The 16,459-nt window shown below is 41.4% G+C and overlaps 1 protein-coding gene across 14 annotated transcripts in view; it reads right to left on the bottom strand.

The window, feature by feature from the left end:
• The window catches only part of magi1b (membrane associated guanylate kinase, WW and PDZ domain containing 1b), a 132,648-nt gene that overhangs the window by 23,836 nt on the left and 92,353 nt on the right, over positions 1 to 16,459 (bottom strand). For 11 of the 14 annotated variants that reach the window (XM_054785535.1, XM_054785540.1, XM_054785537.1 and 8 more), the window contains 5 exons: positions 13,059 to 13,116; positions 11,487 to 11,611; positions 10,392 to 10,505; positions 8,070 to 8,255; positions 7,265 to 7,927 (listed from right to left, as the gene is read on the bottom strand). In XM_054785535.1, the coding sequence (XP_054641510.1) occupies positions 7,265 to 7,927; positions 8,070 to 8,255; positions 10,392 to 10,505; positions 11,487 to 11,611; positions 13,059 to 13,116 (1,146 nt within the window). The remainder of the gene's footprint in view (positions 1 to 7,264; positions 7,928 to 8,069; positions 8,256 to 10,391; positions 10,506 to 11,486; positions 11,612 to 13,058; positions 13,117 to 16,459) is intronic. The other 3 variants (XM_054785538.1, XM_054785539.1, XM_054785547.1) reach the window with 1 other exon arrangement.

The raw sequence follows: 16,459 nt of genomic DNA, 5'->3' as shown, positions 1-16,459 counted from the left end.
CATTCAAACTGATTCAGGTCATTTTGATCCATCCATCCATCCCTCCCTCAATATCCGAGGTCAGGTCCCGAGGGCAGCAGCCTAAGATGAGAATTCCAGATTTCCCTCTCCCTGGCTGCTACGTCCAGCTCCAGACGGATCTGGAGGCATTCCCAGGCCAGTTGAGAGACTTAAGTCTCTCCAACGTGTCCTGGGTCTTCCCCGAGGCCTCCTGGCAATCGGACGTGCCCTGAACACCTCCCCAGGGAGGCATCCTGACCAGATTCCCGAGCCACCTCATCTGGCTCCTCTCACCCTATCTCTTGGAGGGAGGAAAATCATATTGGCCGCTTGTGCCTGTTATCTTTTCGTCTTGGTCACTACCCAGCGCTCATGAGCAAAGGTGAATGTAGGAGCACAGGTCGACTGGTAAATTGAGAGCTTTGCCTTTCATCTTAGCTCCCTCTTCACCACGACAGACCGATGCAGAGTTCGAATCACTGCCAACGCCGCACCAATCCACCCGTCAATCTTGTGTTCCATCCTTCCCTCACTCGTGAACAAGACCGCAAGGTACTTAAACTTCTTCACTTGCTAACCAGGAGATGGCAGTCCACCCTTTTTCGGGCGAGGACCACGGACTCTGACATGGAGGTGCTGAGTCCTCTACCAGCCGCTTCACACTCGGCTGCAAACCAATCCACTGAAAGCTCAAGATCACGGCTCTATAAAGCCAGCAGGACCACCTCATCTGCAAAAAACAATAAACCGGATCCCTTCAACACCCTGGGTGAGTCTAGAAATTCTGCCTCTAAAAAGGTTATGAACAGAATCAGTAACAAAGGGCATCCCTAGCTGAGCCCAACCCTTAATGGAAATGAATCCAATTATTGCTGTCAATACAAACCTAGCTCTGAAACTGTCACAGGGAGAGCGAACCACCAAAATTAGGAGCTCCCCACAGGATTCTCCAAGAAACACGGTCAAATACCAAGTCCACAAAACACATGTGGGCAAATTTGCATGCACCCTCAAGGACCCTGCAGAGAACGTAGAGTTGGGCCATGAAAATCACATTGTTCCTCTTGAATCTTAGATGAAGTGTGATCCCACAATAGTTGGAACACACCCTCTGGTCCCCCTACTTAAAAAGTGGGACCGCCACCCCGGACTGAAAATCCAGAGGCACCACCACCAAAGTGGTTGTTTTGATATTTTGAGCAAATTCAAATTCACCTCCATTTTCTTGTTCTTCTGTTCACAACAACGGTGCTTAACGGTAGAATTATAAGGGAGAAAAACAGCTGTTCATATAAAATAATTGGCGGCAGGCATAGACATCTCTGAACTACGTGTGTGTTACTGTTAAAGGACGAGCCAGATTGTGTTTGAAGCATCCACATCAAACGATACTGATGACGTTAAAGCCAACCCCCAGCTCTAATGGCACAAAAAGAAGGGAGGAAAGAGCAGATGGGCAATCAGCGCTGAAACAGGTCTCGACTAAACCCATACACAGAATATACAACACTGCAGCTGCATTTCCCTTTTAAAAATTAATAAACCGAATTATCTATGATATACTAAGCAAGTACAGTGCCTATCAGGGTGGAGCTTAACACAGAATTGATCCAATAGGAAGAACATTAAAAAAAACAAGGAAATCTGGCTGTCCTCCATTGTTGCCCCTTTACTTCCATGCTGCTTGTGCGTTTGGTGAGAGTTGGGCTTAAATCATATGCCTCCTTAACTCTCAGTGGAATACAGAACAATATTATTTTTCATTATTTTATTTTCTCAATGCACCATTAGAGTGAATAATGGACTATTCAAAATATAGCACCTACGGGCACCACATCTAAGATCTCATTTTTATGATTAATGACAGATATTGGATCATAATGAATTTCACTGAACCTGAATCATAAAGTAGCGAGCAAATCTTAGGACTGCAGGGGGGGTTTCACGGCTTGACAGCTTATTTCTTAGCCTGGGGAAAAAGATGCATGAACACTGAAAACAACAGTTGTCACAAACTGTACAATGTGACATTCTTGCTGCTGGTTAAATCTAGCATTTCAGTGCAAGACTTGTGATATGACTGAGGAAGAGGTCCGTATGTAAAGATACAATGGTTTAAAACGTTTTTTTTGTTTTTTGTTTTTTGTTTTTTTAAAGCTAAATAGGATAAACTATGAAAGGTATTATTCTCTTGACCTGAATAAGAGTTAATGAGCAATGCTGGAGCCAAAGTGTTACACCGTTTTGTTGAAGGCAAACTGGCAGGGCAGCAGTGACTAACTAAAAGCCATTAATAAGCCGATTATGATGTCAGCCCACAGTGTCTGCACATATTGGTAAAATCTGGCTTGAAGCAATGGTCTCCAACAGCCAGGTCCATCTGTCACCATAGCGATGAGTGCCTGGTTACCGTGGGGAAGTGAAAGAAGGTCTCCCAGCAACAGTTGTTGTGGTGAGTTATTCACAACTGTACAGTAAAGGACTGAAAGGCTTTCATCACGAGCCTGAATTTACTCTAACTGCTGCACATCCTAATTTTGCTTCCTGTGCGTTTTCGCATGTACAAACACTGACAAATTAATAGCTAAATATGCTCAAAATACTTTACGTAACAGTGTACTTGCATTTTTATTTGACAAACAAAATTTCCTAAATTAGGTGGTGTTGGTTGTATTGCTTTTTTGCATGCCCTTTTTTTCTTCTAGGGTGAAATCCCCTCCTCCCACACATTGCTTCACCCGGGAGACCCTGGTGGAGATTAACAGTAGAGTATTGTCATGGAAACTAAAGATTTACTATTCACCCAGTAGCTGTGGAGATGTGAAGACAGAGAGAGATTGGTTGGGCTGAAAAAGACTCACCTTGGCCCTTTGCAATAAGCAGTGATTCACCACCTCAAGCCTCCAGCATCCAAAAATGAGCAGAGGTGAATTGTGAGCATTGAGTGGGCAGGCGGCTCCCCCACTGCTACTTTTTAGAACCGCAACGCTATTGGTTATGGTGCCATTGGAAGGTGCAGTCAGCAGAATTTTTAATGCAAAGTGGGCAAGAACGACGCTTCCTGCCCATACAGTGAATTGATTTCCTGCTTTCGTCTGCACTGGGACTCATCATCAACATTTATCTCTTCTAAGTGGATGTACACTAGACTGTCTGCATTACACAGGTCTTGTGAATAGGCATGCCGGTAACTGTACGTTTCTTTATGAGGGTTATAGTCCGCTCACATCATTGTTTGTACCAGTGAACATGAGCATCTATGGAGTACTTTCTGACAAGGGGCATTTGCACGCTGCTGCACTTGCCCTTCCCAACAATAACAACTACGCAGGCAACGATCAACTTGGTGTTTTGCTCTCCTCAAGGCGCACATCCAGGAAAGACAAAGAAAATACACATTTCTTCAGTCGAGGGTACAATCAATCTCTTTTAAACTGCACTTAAGGGTAAAGAGGGGTAGTAAACACACATAAGCGTGAGGAAATGCACCCGCTGGTGCTATATTGTAAAGGGTGCTTTGTGAATGAGTGCGCCCTAGAGCACCATACATATAATCCACAGGTCTTTGACTTGTTTTCCAGTAATTGACTCTTCATTTACTCAAAGTTAATATGACCTGTTTGAATATTTCTGGTTTGTGTTCGTCTCCTTAAATGGGTCCCTCTGCATTTCTCCATGATGTATGGCATTTGGCCACAGGCAGCAGCTATAGCCATGTGCAAATGACTTTACATTCATTTGAGTACCATTACTCCACATAGGAAAGCCGAAACAACTGGGCTTCATGTTAATGACTAATGACGTGAGCTACCAGGATACTGAGAGGCTATATTTCAAGAACACCCAAACTAGGTTTTGCTGACAAAGGGCTATTCAGCAGAAGTATGCATCCCTAATAGACCCGGTAACATTTACACCTACAAAACATGGAATAGGCAAAACTTTGCATTTTGTCCAATAGGGACGCTACAGAGCAAAATATATTATGTCAGTGCATCAGTGAGGATGAGGAAATAACAGCACAGTGGAGCAGTATATGCATCAAGAAATGCCTTCAGCCACTAGATTGCAAAGTGAAAAAAGGTCTGTCTCTCGTACACCTACAAAATGATTACCTGTGGACGGATTACCCATTTTATGTTAACTGGACAAAACATAAGCGGTGACACGAGCTGACATACGCACATGATCATGCCAGATAAGGAGCACCATTGCACACAGCTGTGTGTGTAGATGCTGTGGTCCACGACAATTGGCTTCCATCTTCATGTGGGCAAACGGGTGTGAATGTACATAACAGCAGGGGGAATAGAAATAGAAAAGCAGGGTAGGGGTGGAGGAGCGGTTACCACCAATTAAGACTCTCCCCATCTTATAGTCTCTATAAACTGGATGTATGATTGCTCACATTTGTAATCCACTCTCAGTGTGTGTTTGCGCGCGAGTGTGTGTATGTACATGTGTGAAGAAGAAAAATGATGGAAGGAGAGTGTAAAAAAAAAAAGAGGGAAAAGATGTATGTATTTGATAAGCAAATCTGACATCAGGACCCTAATTAGAGGCCAGTGTGCCTTGCTCCTGGTGGAGAGAGCTGGACTAAAAAAATAAAATAAAATAAAATAAAACACAGACAATGGAAAGCAGCAGTGTAATTAAGGCACTGTGCATTGAAGGGATCCCTGCAATATCTTCACAAAAGTGCTATTATCTGTGTGTATACTCTATATGCAAAAAACACAGTTCAGTCCAAAACTATTCATATCTGTGCCAAAAATTGAGTTGAATTTGTGGTATTTAACGGGTAGCATAATGTCATTCAATAAAATAATCAAGAATATTCTAATAGACATTTAGAACACTCTGTGGATTGAGAACAGATGTGAGTAATTCTTGGGACATGGAAAATGTAAAGTATGAAAATAAAAATGTTGTAATACAAATTTTCTATTAATATGGCTTAACACAACTTCTTAGAGTCTTAGAGTCATTTTTCAATTTCCATCTAAGAGATACACATTGACCAAATAAAAAAAATCCCTTTATTTGATAGTGAATGCCCATAAGGACATTTTGGCCTCAAATTAATTTAATTTGGTCGTGCTATTCACCATTATTTGTTTTGTTGTCTGCAAAAGCTTAAAAAAAATAAATTAAAAAAAACAATAACCACGAGAGACCTTATTTGAACAAGAAAAAATGTTGGAATGATTCCTAACCATCATCAAATCATTCTTTTTAAACAACTGTAGATCCAGATCATAATTTGGCTCACCACCAACACCTAGGGCAATTTTCCCTTCGTCCAGTAACTCGACAAATAGGAGGACTGACAAGCAAACCAATGCCAACTATACACTCCTGCAGTGAGCATTTCTACTATTGATCTAAAAAGCACAAGCAGGCAGAGTGGGTTGTGATGCATCAAATTATCTCTTGCAGTTTTTACTCTGCTTACAAAGAAATTGTATTGGAAACCAAAATGCTTCCAGCAATACTTGATTCTTAAATGTTGATGTATTTACTAAATTCTAACTTCACTCTGTCAGCCTTCATTGCAAGTCGACGGATGCAGTGTTTACACATGCCCAGCAGTGTATCAAGACTGCATTAAGCCCATGATGATGAGTCTCCATCGCTTTATGTGCTTGTGTTCGCCTGCATGTTAAAGTAAATACCACCCATGTAGAAAAGTCAGGGAGGATAAATAAGATATCAGAAAACTTTTGTAAGTCAAAAGTGCTGTTTGGCTGCCCTTCGTCTGACCATCTTCTGTCTTGAGCATTAACAGAGAGATCAACTGCACACACTCACCCACACACAAGCACACGGAAATGTTTTAGTTGGATAACCAATCCCCTAAGCAAAGTATGGACGGTCTGACAGAGAAAATGGTCCAATTATTTGGATCGCACAGTGACTTTGGTTCTGGCAGTCTGAAGGGGATTGAAGGTAAATTCCATCATTTCATCCTCCATTCAGTACTTCTTTGTTTCCATTTAGCCCTTCTGTGAGACACTCATGTTCAATCAAAACTGTGACAAAAGCCAAATGTGTATGTTGAATTGCTGCATGGACTGTATGAGCCAGGCCGCAGTTTTCACAGCGCACTGACTCATGCTGAAATTGAAAAAAATTGGCCAGAAAAATTGGCAGAATACGTGGCATGAAACTAGCATGGGGATACCAACCCTATATGCCCAAAACAAGTAAGCAATGCTCTCATTAAACAAACAACGGGAAAGACAGGAGAGAGAGAGTGAGAAAGAATGAAACCATATTCAACACCCACATGCACTGACATGCCAACTTCAGCCAACTTCTCTTCGCAGCTGCTTATCTACTCCCGTAATTTAACTAGAAATATCTTAGTTGACCACAGTGTATGTCACTGGGCACCTTATGGATTTGTCCATGCATTGCAACATGTGCATGTATGGATAAGAGCACAATTTGAGTCTTGTTGCTCTACATCTACAGCACATCAACTCAATCTTCTCAGTCAAAAAATGCCATCCATTGGTCAAAACAGAACAATCTAAAACTTTGGGAACATGTTAAGCTCTCAAGTACACACATAAAAATGCTAAATGAGAAAATGTTCGCAACTGCAATGGCCCATATCAGGAATCGATGACTATATCATTCCTCGCTACATCGATGTTCAAACATCGCTCCCTCACTCTAGCGTTTTTTCCAAAATCAATTAATTAATAAATGATCGCTGTTTTGTGTTTGACTGTGGCCTATTAATAGTCCAAAAATACTGAAAGACAAGTCATATGTAGTATTCTGTTCACTAGGCGTCAGTAAGGTTACACTGATGAGACACTTCCATACATTACACTGCCTTAACTTGCAACCCGTCCGACATGACATCATGAAAATAAGTTCTAACCCCATTCTGTGTGGAAGTGGGAGGTTTTTCGCTTCTCACTTTGTCCGTCTTCCTCTCCCAGATTCAAACCTATTCTTATGTATAAAATAAATAAAGAGGAGGAATTACATATTGCTATTGTTAAAGCGGCAGCTGTCTCTTGTGTCAGTTCAGAGATCCCGTAGCCTGCACATACGCAGCGTGCAATGTGATGTAAACAAAGCTAGCTAGTCTATGTATGGTATGGACGACTGTAAATCTAACATCCCTTTGCATTCTACTTTTGTTGTTCTCTCAATACTGCTTTGTTGGGAACTACTAAATTCCGTTATTCCATTTCTTTTTCACATCTCCCTCTGATTAGTCAATGTGAAATAAGCCACCACTCACCTCTCTGCACCAGCATGGTGACCTCACTGCCTTTTGGACACTTGCTTAGCAGGTCAACCACCTGGTTATGAGACATACTCTGCACGTTTCTCTTGTTCACCTCCACGATGATGTCGCCCTCTCTAAGGCCTCGGCAGCGTGGGTAGTCCACAATCTGTTTCACTCTCTGCCCTCCGCCACCGAGGCTGTCGGCGATGGTGAAGCCGAAACCTTTGTCTCCTTTCTCCATGTGTACAGTTATGAGCTCTGGTTGTGTTGCAATGGATGAGGCCAGGTTGACCACATCGCTGGAGTAGCCATGTTGAGAGGAGGTGTCAGAGGCCACCTCGACAGAGGGGCTGTGAGGTCGAGGGAGGCCATTGAGGGGTGCCGCCCCATTGGTTGAGCCGTTGTTGTTGTTCTGGCTGCTGTGACTGGGTGGCAAGTCATAGATGTTGTTGGAGTTCTCCTGGCCATTGACAATGATGGGCTCTTTGTTGTCAAGAATGGCCACAGAGGTAACCAGGCTAGTGTTGGGGTCATCAGGGTCAAAAGGCAGTGGGTAACCCCGGCACAGCTCCAGGTTGACCATAGAGCCAATAGGGATAGACTGGAAGATCTTCACAACTTGTGCATGTGTGTAGCCTAGCACACAGGTATCGTTGACACTGACTATCACATCACCTTGGAGGGGAAAAACAAGGGAGGCATTAGCTTTAATCTTTGATGAAGATTTATCTTTGCATTTGTACACAATCAGCATCCAGAATATCTAATGAAAGCAGTGTTCTATCTTTGTGATCTTTGATCAATAAAGAGCCCCAACCTGTCTCCATTTTGCCGTCGAGGGCAGCCGGTCCATCAAGCACCAGACTCTTGATTTGCAGGAATTCATCTGGCTCGTCGCCACCCACTACAGTGAAACCGAAACCCCGGCGACTCTTTTTCAGCTTGGTATTGATGAAAGTCCCCTTTAGTTCAGATCGGTTCCGAGTAAAAAAAGGCTTTCCTCCTGGAAACAAAACATAGTTGATTAAATTTGTATGGAACTAATGTACCATTTTAAAAGTGCAAACTGAATTATTCCAGATTTGGATACTGTTGTGTCATCCATGCTAAAAAAAAATAAAATAAAATAAAAAAATAAAAAAATAAAAAAAATAAAAAAATTAAAAAGACTTTGAGGTTAATTGTATCTGGGCGCTATGGAGAGCTTATACTCATTGATTTGAAATGCATGCTACATAAACATGTATAATCATGTAAATATTGATGCAACTAATCTCTGCCATAAGTTTTGACTGGTACTGCACATAATAAGGGAGGGGCAGGAAACATGAAAACAGGAGGCCATGTCTAAGTGAATGTTCAGGACAGCAAGCTGTCACGAGTGAAAGCAAATCGTGAAATGCAACACCACCATTGAGGTGCCATGGTGAAATTTATTTAAAAAATGATAACATTTGTCCATTGAGCTGTTTAATAAATGTATTTTTATATGATTCCAATCATTTTCACGTTTTCTTAAGTAAAAATGCAAGCGTCTTTCCTCGGCTTAGTGTGCATTTAGTGAGTGCACCGAGTTGGATCATGGTGCCTGCCAGTTTGTGTTGCTGCAAGTTTCTGTTTGTCCGCATGTTGCCGATAATATAAAGTTGCAGAAACATTTATTAAACACCATGACTTTCTACAGCCCGTGTAATGTCCTAAGGGTGACATTATTATTCTTGCTATTCCGGCAATAAAATACATCGAAATGTGAGGTGCTTGTCGGACTCGCTTTACACTGAAGGGTCAGGGGCATGCCAAAGCTGGAAGGTGATTGTCACTGCCGTCCTTCCATAGAGAGGAAAAGCTAGTGTTTCTTTTTTGGAGCACCAGCTATTTAGCAGCAAGTCAATGCATTAAAGATATTTTTCTGCTCTGCTGAATGAATGAATGAATGAATGACTTGGACTGTCAAGTTGAAGGATGATATATTGAAGCTCACCAGGAAGCAATCAGACTTTTACAACAAAGTATCGGGAATGATAGGGCGCATGGACCTCATATAAATAATGATAAAATAAATAATAAAATATAAAATAAATGGGACTAAGAAGTATTCAAAAACATTTTTTTAACCAAAGCGAATTATTCTCTTTTTCTTGTTATCCTCTCAAAGAGTCAGTGCCTCACCAGCCTGGGTAAAAGAGTCATCAACTAAAATTGCACTAACAAAACCAGTTAAGTGGCTGGTGTAAAATGTGCTGCAAAACCAAAAGAAAACACCTGATACACTGGGCAATGTAAACAAAGTAAATAGCGAGTTTGCAAGAATTGAAAATGCAGCGTCATGTTGTGCCTTCACACATATAGCACCAACAGCACCGCAGGTCCTTCATACCGACCGCTGTCAGGCTCTACAACACCTGCACCACCTGAACCATGTTGTTTTTACGATGTATTCTTTACTTGCGTATCTTGCTTGCTGCTGTAACAAGTGAATTTCACCGCTGTGGGATAAATAAAGTACAAATACAATACAACACTGCATAAAGTATTTCACGGGAAAATAAAGTCTATTGTACATACCTAATCAGGTATGTTGCAATATACACATAAACCAAACAGAAAAACAAACATTTAGAGCGCAGCCTTTCACTAAAGCTCAAAGATTTGTCACCTGTTAACTGAATTGATCAGAGGCAGCTTTCTACGACCTTAAAAGCAATAAAGAGGTTTCATCCAGAAGCAGATTTTTTTTCTCCTAAATTAATAGAAACAAAATGTGATAGGATCGTCTCCAAACTTGCATGTTTAACATGTTAATTGTGCTTTTCCATGATGAATTAATGACATTGCTGCACTGGGTGAGATGTATCCATGATGATCCATACATTCATTTTTCATACCCTGTTGTCCCTTCTCAATCTGTGGAGGGGGATTTATTTTAACAATCTCTTATAATCTTGCCAATGTGTTCAGCATAAATCATGATGAAAGAATGAAAATGAAATAATGGTCATAAATGATTAGGATCATCCTATATAGAATACCAATCATAAATAATATGGTGATATATTAAACACTGTACAATGGAACTTTCAACCAGTGGAGAAAATTAACCAATGACAAGAGAGGTAGATGCAATAATAAGCGGACTCACGTTTTTGTCCCATTGGCACTGTGGGTCCAGTCTGAGGGTCTCTGTAGGTCTCCTGGTGGTTGGCAGCATAACTAGCTAGAGGGGCCCCTGCAAATGTTGAGTCTTCGATCCACTCTGCAATTCAAAGAGGCATATGTTCTCTACAATGGGCGTAAAAAACAGTATGGGTGCCCTATCAGGAAAAACAGTGTCTTGCATGTGTTTGGTTAAGTAAGATTGTATATATTTTAATACATAGGATGTGGAAAGTGGTTTAAAGCACAATATTTAATTATGTGAGGCTAACACATACACTTGTATTTCACATATCCCCACTGAGCACCATTAACGCGTGTAAGCTCAGGTTAAACAGGCTGTACAAACATCATGAAACGTTTAACACCTGCCATTTCTCTGCTGAATAACAATGGAGGTGCATAAAAATGGAGTGGCCCATTTTTTCACACCATCTTTGATTAATGACCTTGTTACTGTATCACGGCGCAGGCCCGAGTAATACCTTCATTAATATTCCATGACCATGTCACTGTAGAATCAATGCTGGGGTGAAAAAGTGGGTGAAAAATCTGCTTGAAGGTACTGAGGTTCAGACAGGACTATAGCCAGCAAGTAATCGAGTGGAATCAAACTATTTCCTGCTGAATAGGCAGAAGGTGGAGCGGCCTATGCATATAAAATTAAGCTCTCTATCAGACAACATGCAGGTGAATAAGGCAAAGGAGCAACGGTTACATATTTACCAAGTTGCTGCATCATTACTCTTATTATCATCATCATTAGGACACAAGAGGCTTTCAGAGGAAGCAAAACCTACCTGCCTTCACTTTGGGAGGGAAAGATTTCAGATTATTGTTACAAATAAGCACAGAGCCCAACAAAACCCACAAAAAAAATAAGAGCTGCATGACACAGCCTGAAATAATAGTTATGCCTTTATGGAAGCAAATCATAAATTAGCAGCAGGCAACATCGCGTCAGGCAAAAATGATTCTAAAGGCACCATCTTCTCGCACACATGGTATGATGAACAATCATGAACACACATGAATAAAAAGAAAGTAAATGACGCCCTCAGCAGAGGGCTTGTAAACGAACCTCGGATGTAGCGCTCACCTTCAGGTGGCTGCTGGCTTTGGGGTTGAGGCTGTTGCTGTTCCAGTTGCCTGCGCCTCTTAGCCTCCAGCACTGGATTCTCATACTGGGTCTTCCTGTTGATATGACTTCAAGAGGAAAGAAAGAGAGCATGCAGGTGGGGGAGGGAGCAGTAAGGGGACAGGGTAAATAAATAGGAAATAAACAAAAAAAAAATAGCAGGAGATGGAAAGATAGGACGATATTGTTATAGAGGAGAGATTCAGTCAAGATAAGGTGGGGGGAGACATGAAGGTATTTTTCATGAATACTGTATGCCACACACAAACTACAAAAATGTTGTCAACATCAACCCTCTGCAGGGCTTTGCCTAGCATTTTTTGAAGCCGTGGTGGTGGGCTGCATGGGATTGCGGACTGCCGCTGCTGCGTTTGCAATTTTTTTTTTTATTATGACAAATAATTTTTATGACTTATTTATTTATTAAATTATTTCAGTTTTTTCAACAAGCGGCAGAGCATGAATCGAGAACACTGCAAGACTGTTAATTTAATGGCAAAGTTGCTGAGAGCACTTAAATGACAATCTAAAATGTCGAGCCTCCTATTTAGTCAAACAGTACTATGCGACTAGTAAAAAAAGTTAGCCACTTGTAGCTCGCCCGTTGGACAAAAACAAGCTAGCTAGATGCCGCCAGAGAAGCCGTGAGAGCCAGGCAAAATGTGTAAACAAACATGCCAGAAAGTCGAATGAGATCGATACGTCTCATGATAATAAGGACCAAATTGAACGTCAACACAAGACGGGTTGTGCACTTTTATTTGGTCACACATGCGCAAGTGCCAACAGGGCAGGCAGGTGATTCTGGTGCATGTTATCAAAATAAAGCGCAGTGAAACATTTTTATATTTTAAATTGTTTTCAAACTAATTGAGGCCAATATGTGTGTAAATAATCTCATTTTTAAGGTGTGGTATTATTTTGTTGTGACGGTGCCCCACAATCAATTACATGTCGCGGAAACCCAGCTCAGGAGTTCCAACTACCCCTTGCACCGCCAAAAAGACGACATTATGTGAACAATGAGAGATGGTGACTAATATGTCAGACACAGGGAGGGAACAACCCATCCAGGAAAGGTATATATAAATCTATAAGTCTTTTGTTTGGAACTTGTATGTAATGCATCAGACAGTGAAACCAGGTATAAGATCCTTAGTCAATTTGGACAAAATTAAACTTGTATGATTCGGGTACTTATACTAAATGATTATCTTGTATGAAAAAAATGCAAAACTGGCTGAAAGTTTAAATTTTTTTAATACGTTTTTTCTATTTCTTTTCCATATGGGAATGAATGAGAGGCCCCAGGAGCTGTTGGAAAAACAATTCATACTGGTGCTCAAAGGCCTAACACATGGGAAGCATGCGCGCGTGTGTGTGTGTGTGTGTGTGTGTGTATGTGCGTAATCCCAAATGATAATGACACTAACAAAAAAAGATGTTTACCTTGTCGTGTATACTTGTGCATGTGTCAGTGTTGTCACTTGATACACCGCTATATATATCACTTACTCAACATAGTAGACCCCATACACTGGATCATCTATTTTCTCCCATCCTGGCGGAAGTTCTGAAAGAGAATAGATTGCGGCTGGTGAAAAAGGGGAAGCCAGTATGGTGTCGAGTTGTTTGACGACATGTATTGAGCTATTAGAGGCAAAGCTGGTGGGGAACCTTTTGCCTCTGTATTGTGTCAGTCAGTCTCCAGGGCCAGAGTGACCCATCAGCATCGCATGCTGTCTGGTTGTCCCCATGTCCCCATGTACTGCTGACATTTCTACACATCAGATAAGAACTGAGCAAGACCCCTTTAGGCAGATGGATGAATGGCACAGGGTTGTGGGGGTGTGACAGGTGGTGGGGGGAATAGTTCTTAAATACTTCTTAAAAGAAAAAGTGTGTAAAACCCAACCTTGTATCTATACTGTATCGTGGTGTTTAACAGTGTGAAGTGATGATCGTCCAGAGACCCATAATAATAAGCAATTAGTCATGTCTAAAGCAGTGATTACTGGCTAGGCTCCATGTAAAGACATCAAACCACACACCACAATAAACCTCTCTTCTGACAGTTTTGCATACAATTACCTCCCAGTCAGTGATCCTTTGCATTGTATGGGAGTAGTTACTCATTGCAACTGTCCAATGTGTACTTTGTGCAAGGACAATGCAGTGGAGTCAAATGCAGATGCCCTAAAAGGCCAAATGTGATAAGCGTCATGACTGACTAAGTCTGAATTAGGCTTCTGCGGCATCTCTACGCCAGCCACTATGATGGCGTCTTGATTGATTTACAGCTCTTCCAGCGGGGCTGATGAGTGACTTGCATTTCTCCACCAAAACATCTCTCATTGACGAGCTATTTAGCTTCCAGTCTAGCCGTAAACAATGGCGAATGCAACATCCAGATCATTGTTGGAGATAGATCTACTCATTGTGGAATCACTCACTTTTATTGTACAACCTCTCATATTCATATAACTGCTCATATTTGCGTATTGCATATTTCGACGCTGAGATGCTCCTCAATTTACACAGAAGGGGGAAAAAAAAGCTCCGCTAAAGGGTTTGGGGGGGGAGAGTCACTTCAGCATAATACAGGCTTTAGAGCAGGGGTTTCAAACTCAACTCAACTGGGGGCCACCGGAGGTAGAGTCTAGGTGAGGCTAGTATTCAGTCCACAATCACGTTTCAACATAGTGACTGACTTGTCAACAAACAGGAGGTCATTAGTCAACATAACAGTCAAAAAAACGCTATAACCATCACACAGCAACACATAGAGGACCACCACTACTACTACTACTAGCGCAATAAAGAGGTGCTTCCTTTAAGCAAGCTAAAGTGCCTCTCACCATGTCCCCATGTGTGTCTTACTTACATTAAACTTTGATGTCAAGTAGAGGACCACAAAATATGGGATGGGAGTTTGAGACCCCTTCTTGAGCGAAAGAACCATCCCTGACACTTGCAAACATCAGAAGATGATATTTGAATTTATTTTACTGGGAAAAATAATCCAATGTAGTTTTTAGGGAGGTGTCAATTTTTTTTCCCCTGAGTTAATTTAAATATCATTGCTATTTATGAGCAAATTTCATGCCCAAACCCTCAGCACTTTCTGGTAAATGTAATATTTTTGTGAAAGTCTACGGGAATAGTGTTGCAGCAGCAGTCCACATTTCTTTGTACCGTTCCTTCTACTTCTTCTACGCTGCCTTGTGCGAAGGTTGCATGCTTGCGCACATGTAGCATTGTCAAGTCACAGGAGTTGAAATGTGTAATTTTTCCTATTACCTAGAAAATTTTCGGCACAGTGCATTAACATATTTTCCCCCTGCAAATGGCATACATAACACAAACTAATACAGAAGGTAAGGAATGCAAGGTTTCAAGGTTGAGGCGAGCATGGCGAATCATCACCCAGATGTATTCAAGTGGAACATTAAACAGAATGCAGTTCCGCTCCACCTCGTGCAAAATTGTAATCACCGTTGTGATTTCACACTGTGCTAGTTCCACTCCAGGTTGAGTGTATGTGTGCGTACATGAGAGATGGGAAGGGATGTTAGGTGAAGCAACCATCTCGACAATGCTGTGCACATGAGAAGTAAAGCACGGAGGGAACTCTGTCCTTCATTCAGAATTTCATAACTTTGTCCTTCATCACACGTCACACCTTCCCCTCTCCATACTGCAATGTCAAGGGGGAGCCAACAGTGATGAATGACATGTTTAACCGTTTGCATCTCATTCTCTTGATACACTGCTTTGATTTCTCTTGAGTAAGCATGTGCCTCAGAGAGAGAATTTGTACATGCTTGAGCTGCTGACATTCATAAAGTGCCAGCGCCTGCTCCTCTTCAGAGAGCTGCAGTTAATTGCATTTTCTAGCCCACCTGGATTGTGTTATTGGCTTGTGCTGATCGATAATTATTGAACATGCTGATCCGGGGGGGGGGTGTTTTACGAGAAGGAGACTCATCTGATGTGATTATTCTCATAAGGCTGCTTTACAGATGCTTTACAAGGACAGCTAGGAACAACACAGGATTTGCCCTCTCGCCTCCCTCCAATTTTGTTGCAGTTTTTAATGAACTTGATGTCATAGCATCACAATAATACTATGACAAATCATAATTGCTTTCATATTTTTATTTGTATTTTATTATATTGATTATCAAAGTACAGTATTAAGGGATGATGACCAAAAGCAAAATCAATACACGTTATGGTCTTTTCAGGGGTTTGAGATTGCGTATCACTGAGTATCACTCTCAACTACGATAGTAACAGAACACATTTTAAAGCGCACTTATTAAATTGTTGTTGTGGTTCCAAAGTCAAAATCAAAGCATGGCAATCATGAAAGGCTGCTATTAGATTTCATCAGGCAGCTTTCTAATGGAACAGCCTCATTTATGGCGAGTAAACATTGATGCACAAGTGGCTGATAGGACAGTTAGTGGGCTGATAGGTGTCAAGAGGAAAAGCATATTGCTGTCTGCCCCAAACAGACACCAATTAAGAAATACTAATCATAACAATCCTTCTCGGATAGGGTCTCATCTTTTATTTATGAAATGACAACTTGTTGATGTGCGTGCGTGTGCATTTGTGTGTGTAAACAAGACTAGCACCAGGCAGGTTGTCTTTAAAAGGCCACACCAAAAACCCACACGGTAGGTAATACAAGGTTATGTTGTTGCTAGTATTTTCAGTTGAACCTCGGTTTTCAACGATTGCTAAAAATTAGGGCTGTCAAATGATTAAAATTATCTAATTGCTATCTAATTGCTAAACTAATTAACTATCAAAGATGGCGCCCTCCGTGGCAGACGTCTCTGTGACACTCTCCCGTGTTTTTCTATTTTTTGCTATCTTATTGTTCATTTTGGACATTCAACACACTC

This window comes from Dunckerocampus dactyliophorus, chromosome 8 (assembly GCF_027744805.1).
Source record: "Dunckerocampus dactyliophorus isolate RoL2022-P2 chromosome 8, RoL_Ddac_1.1, whole genome shotgun sequence".
Lineage (NCBI taxonomy): Eukaryota > Metazoa > Chordata > Actinopteri > Syngnathiformes > Syngnathidae > Dunckerocampus > Dunckerocampus dactyliophorus.
This window is presented reverse-complemented; position numbering and strand designations above follow the sequence as displayed.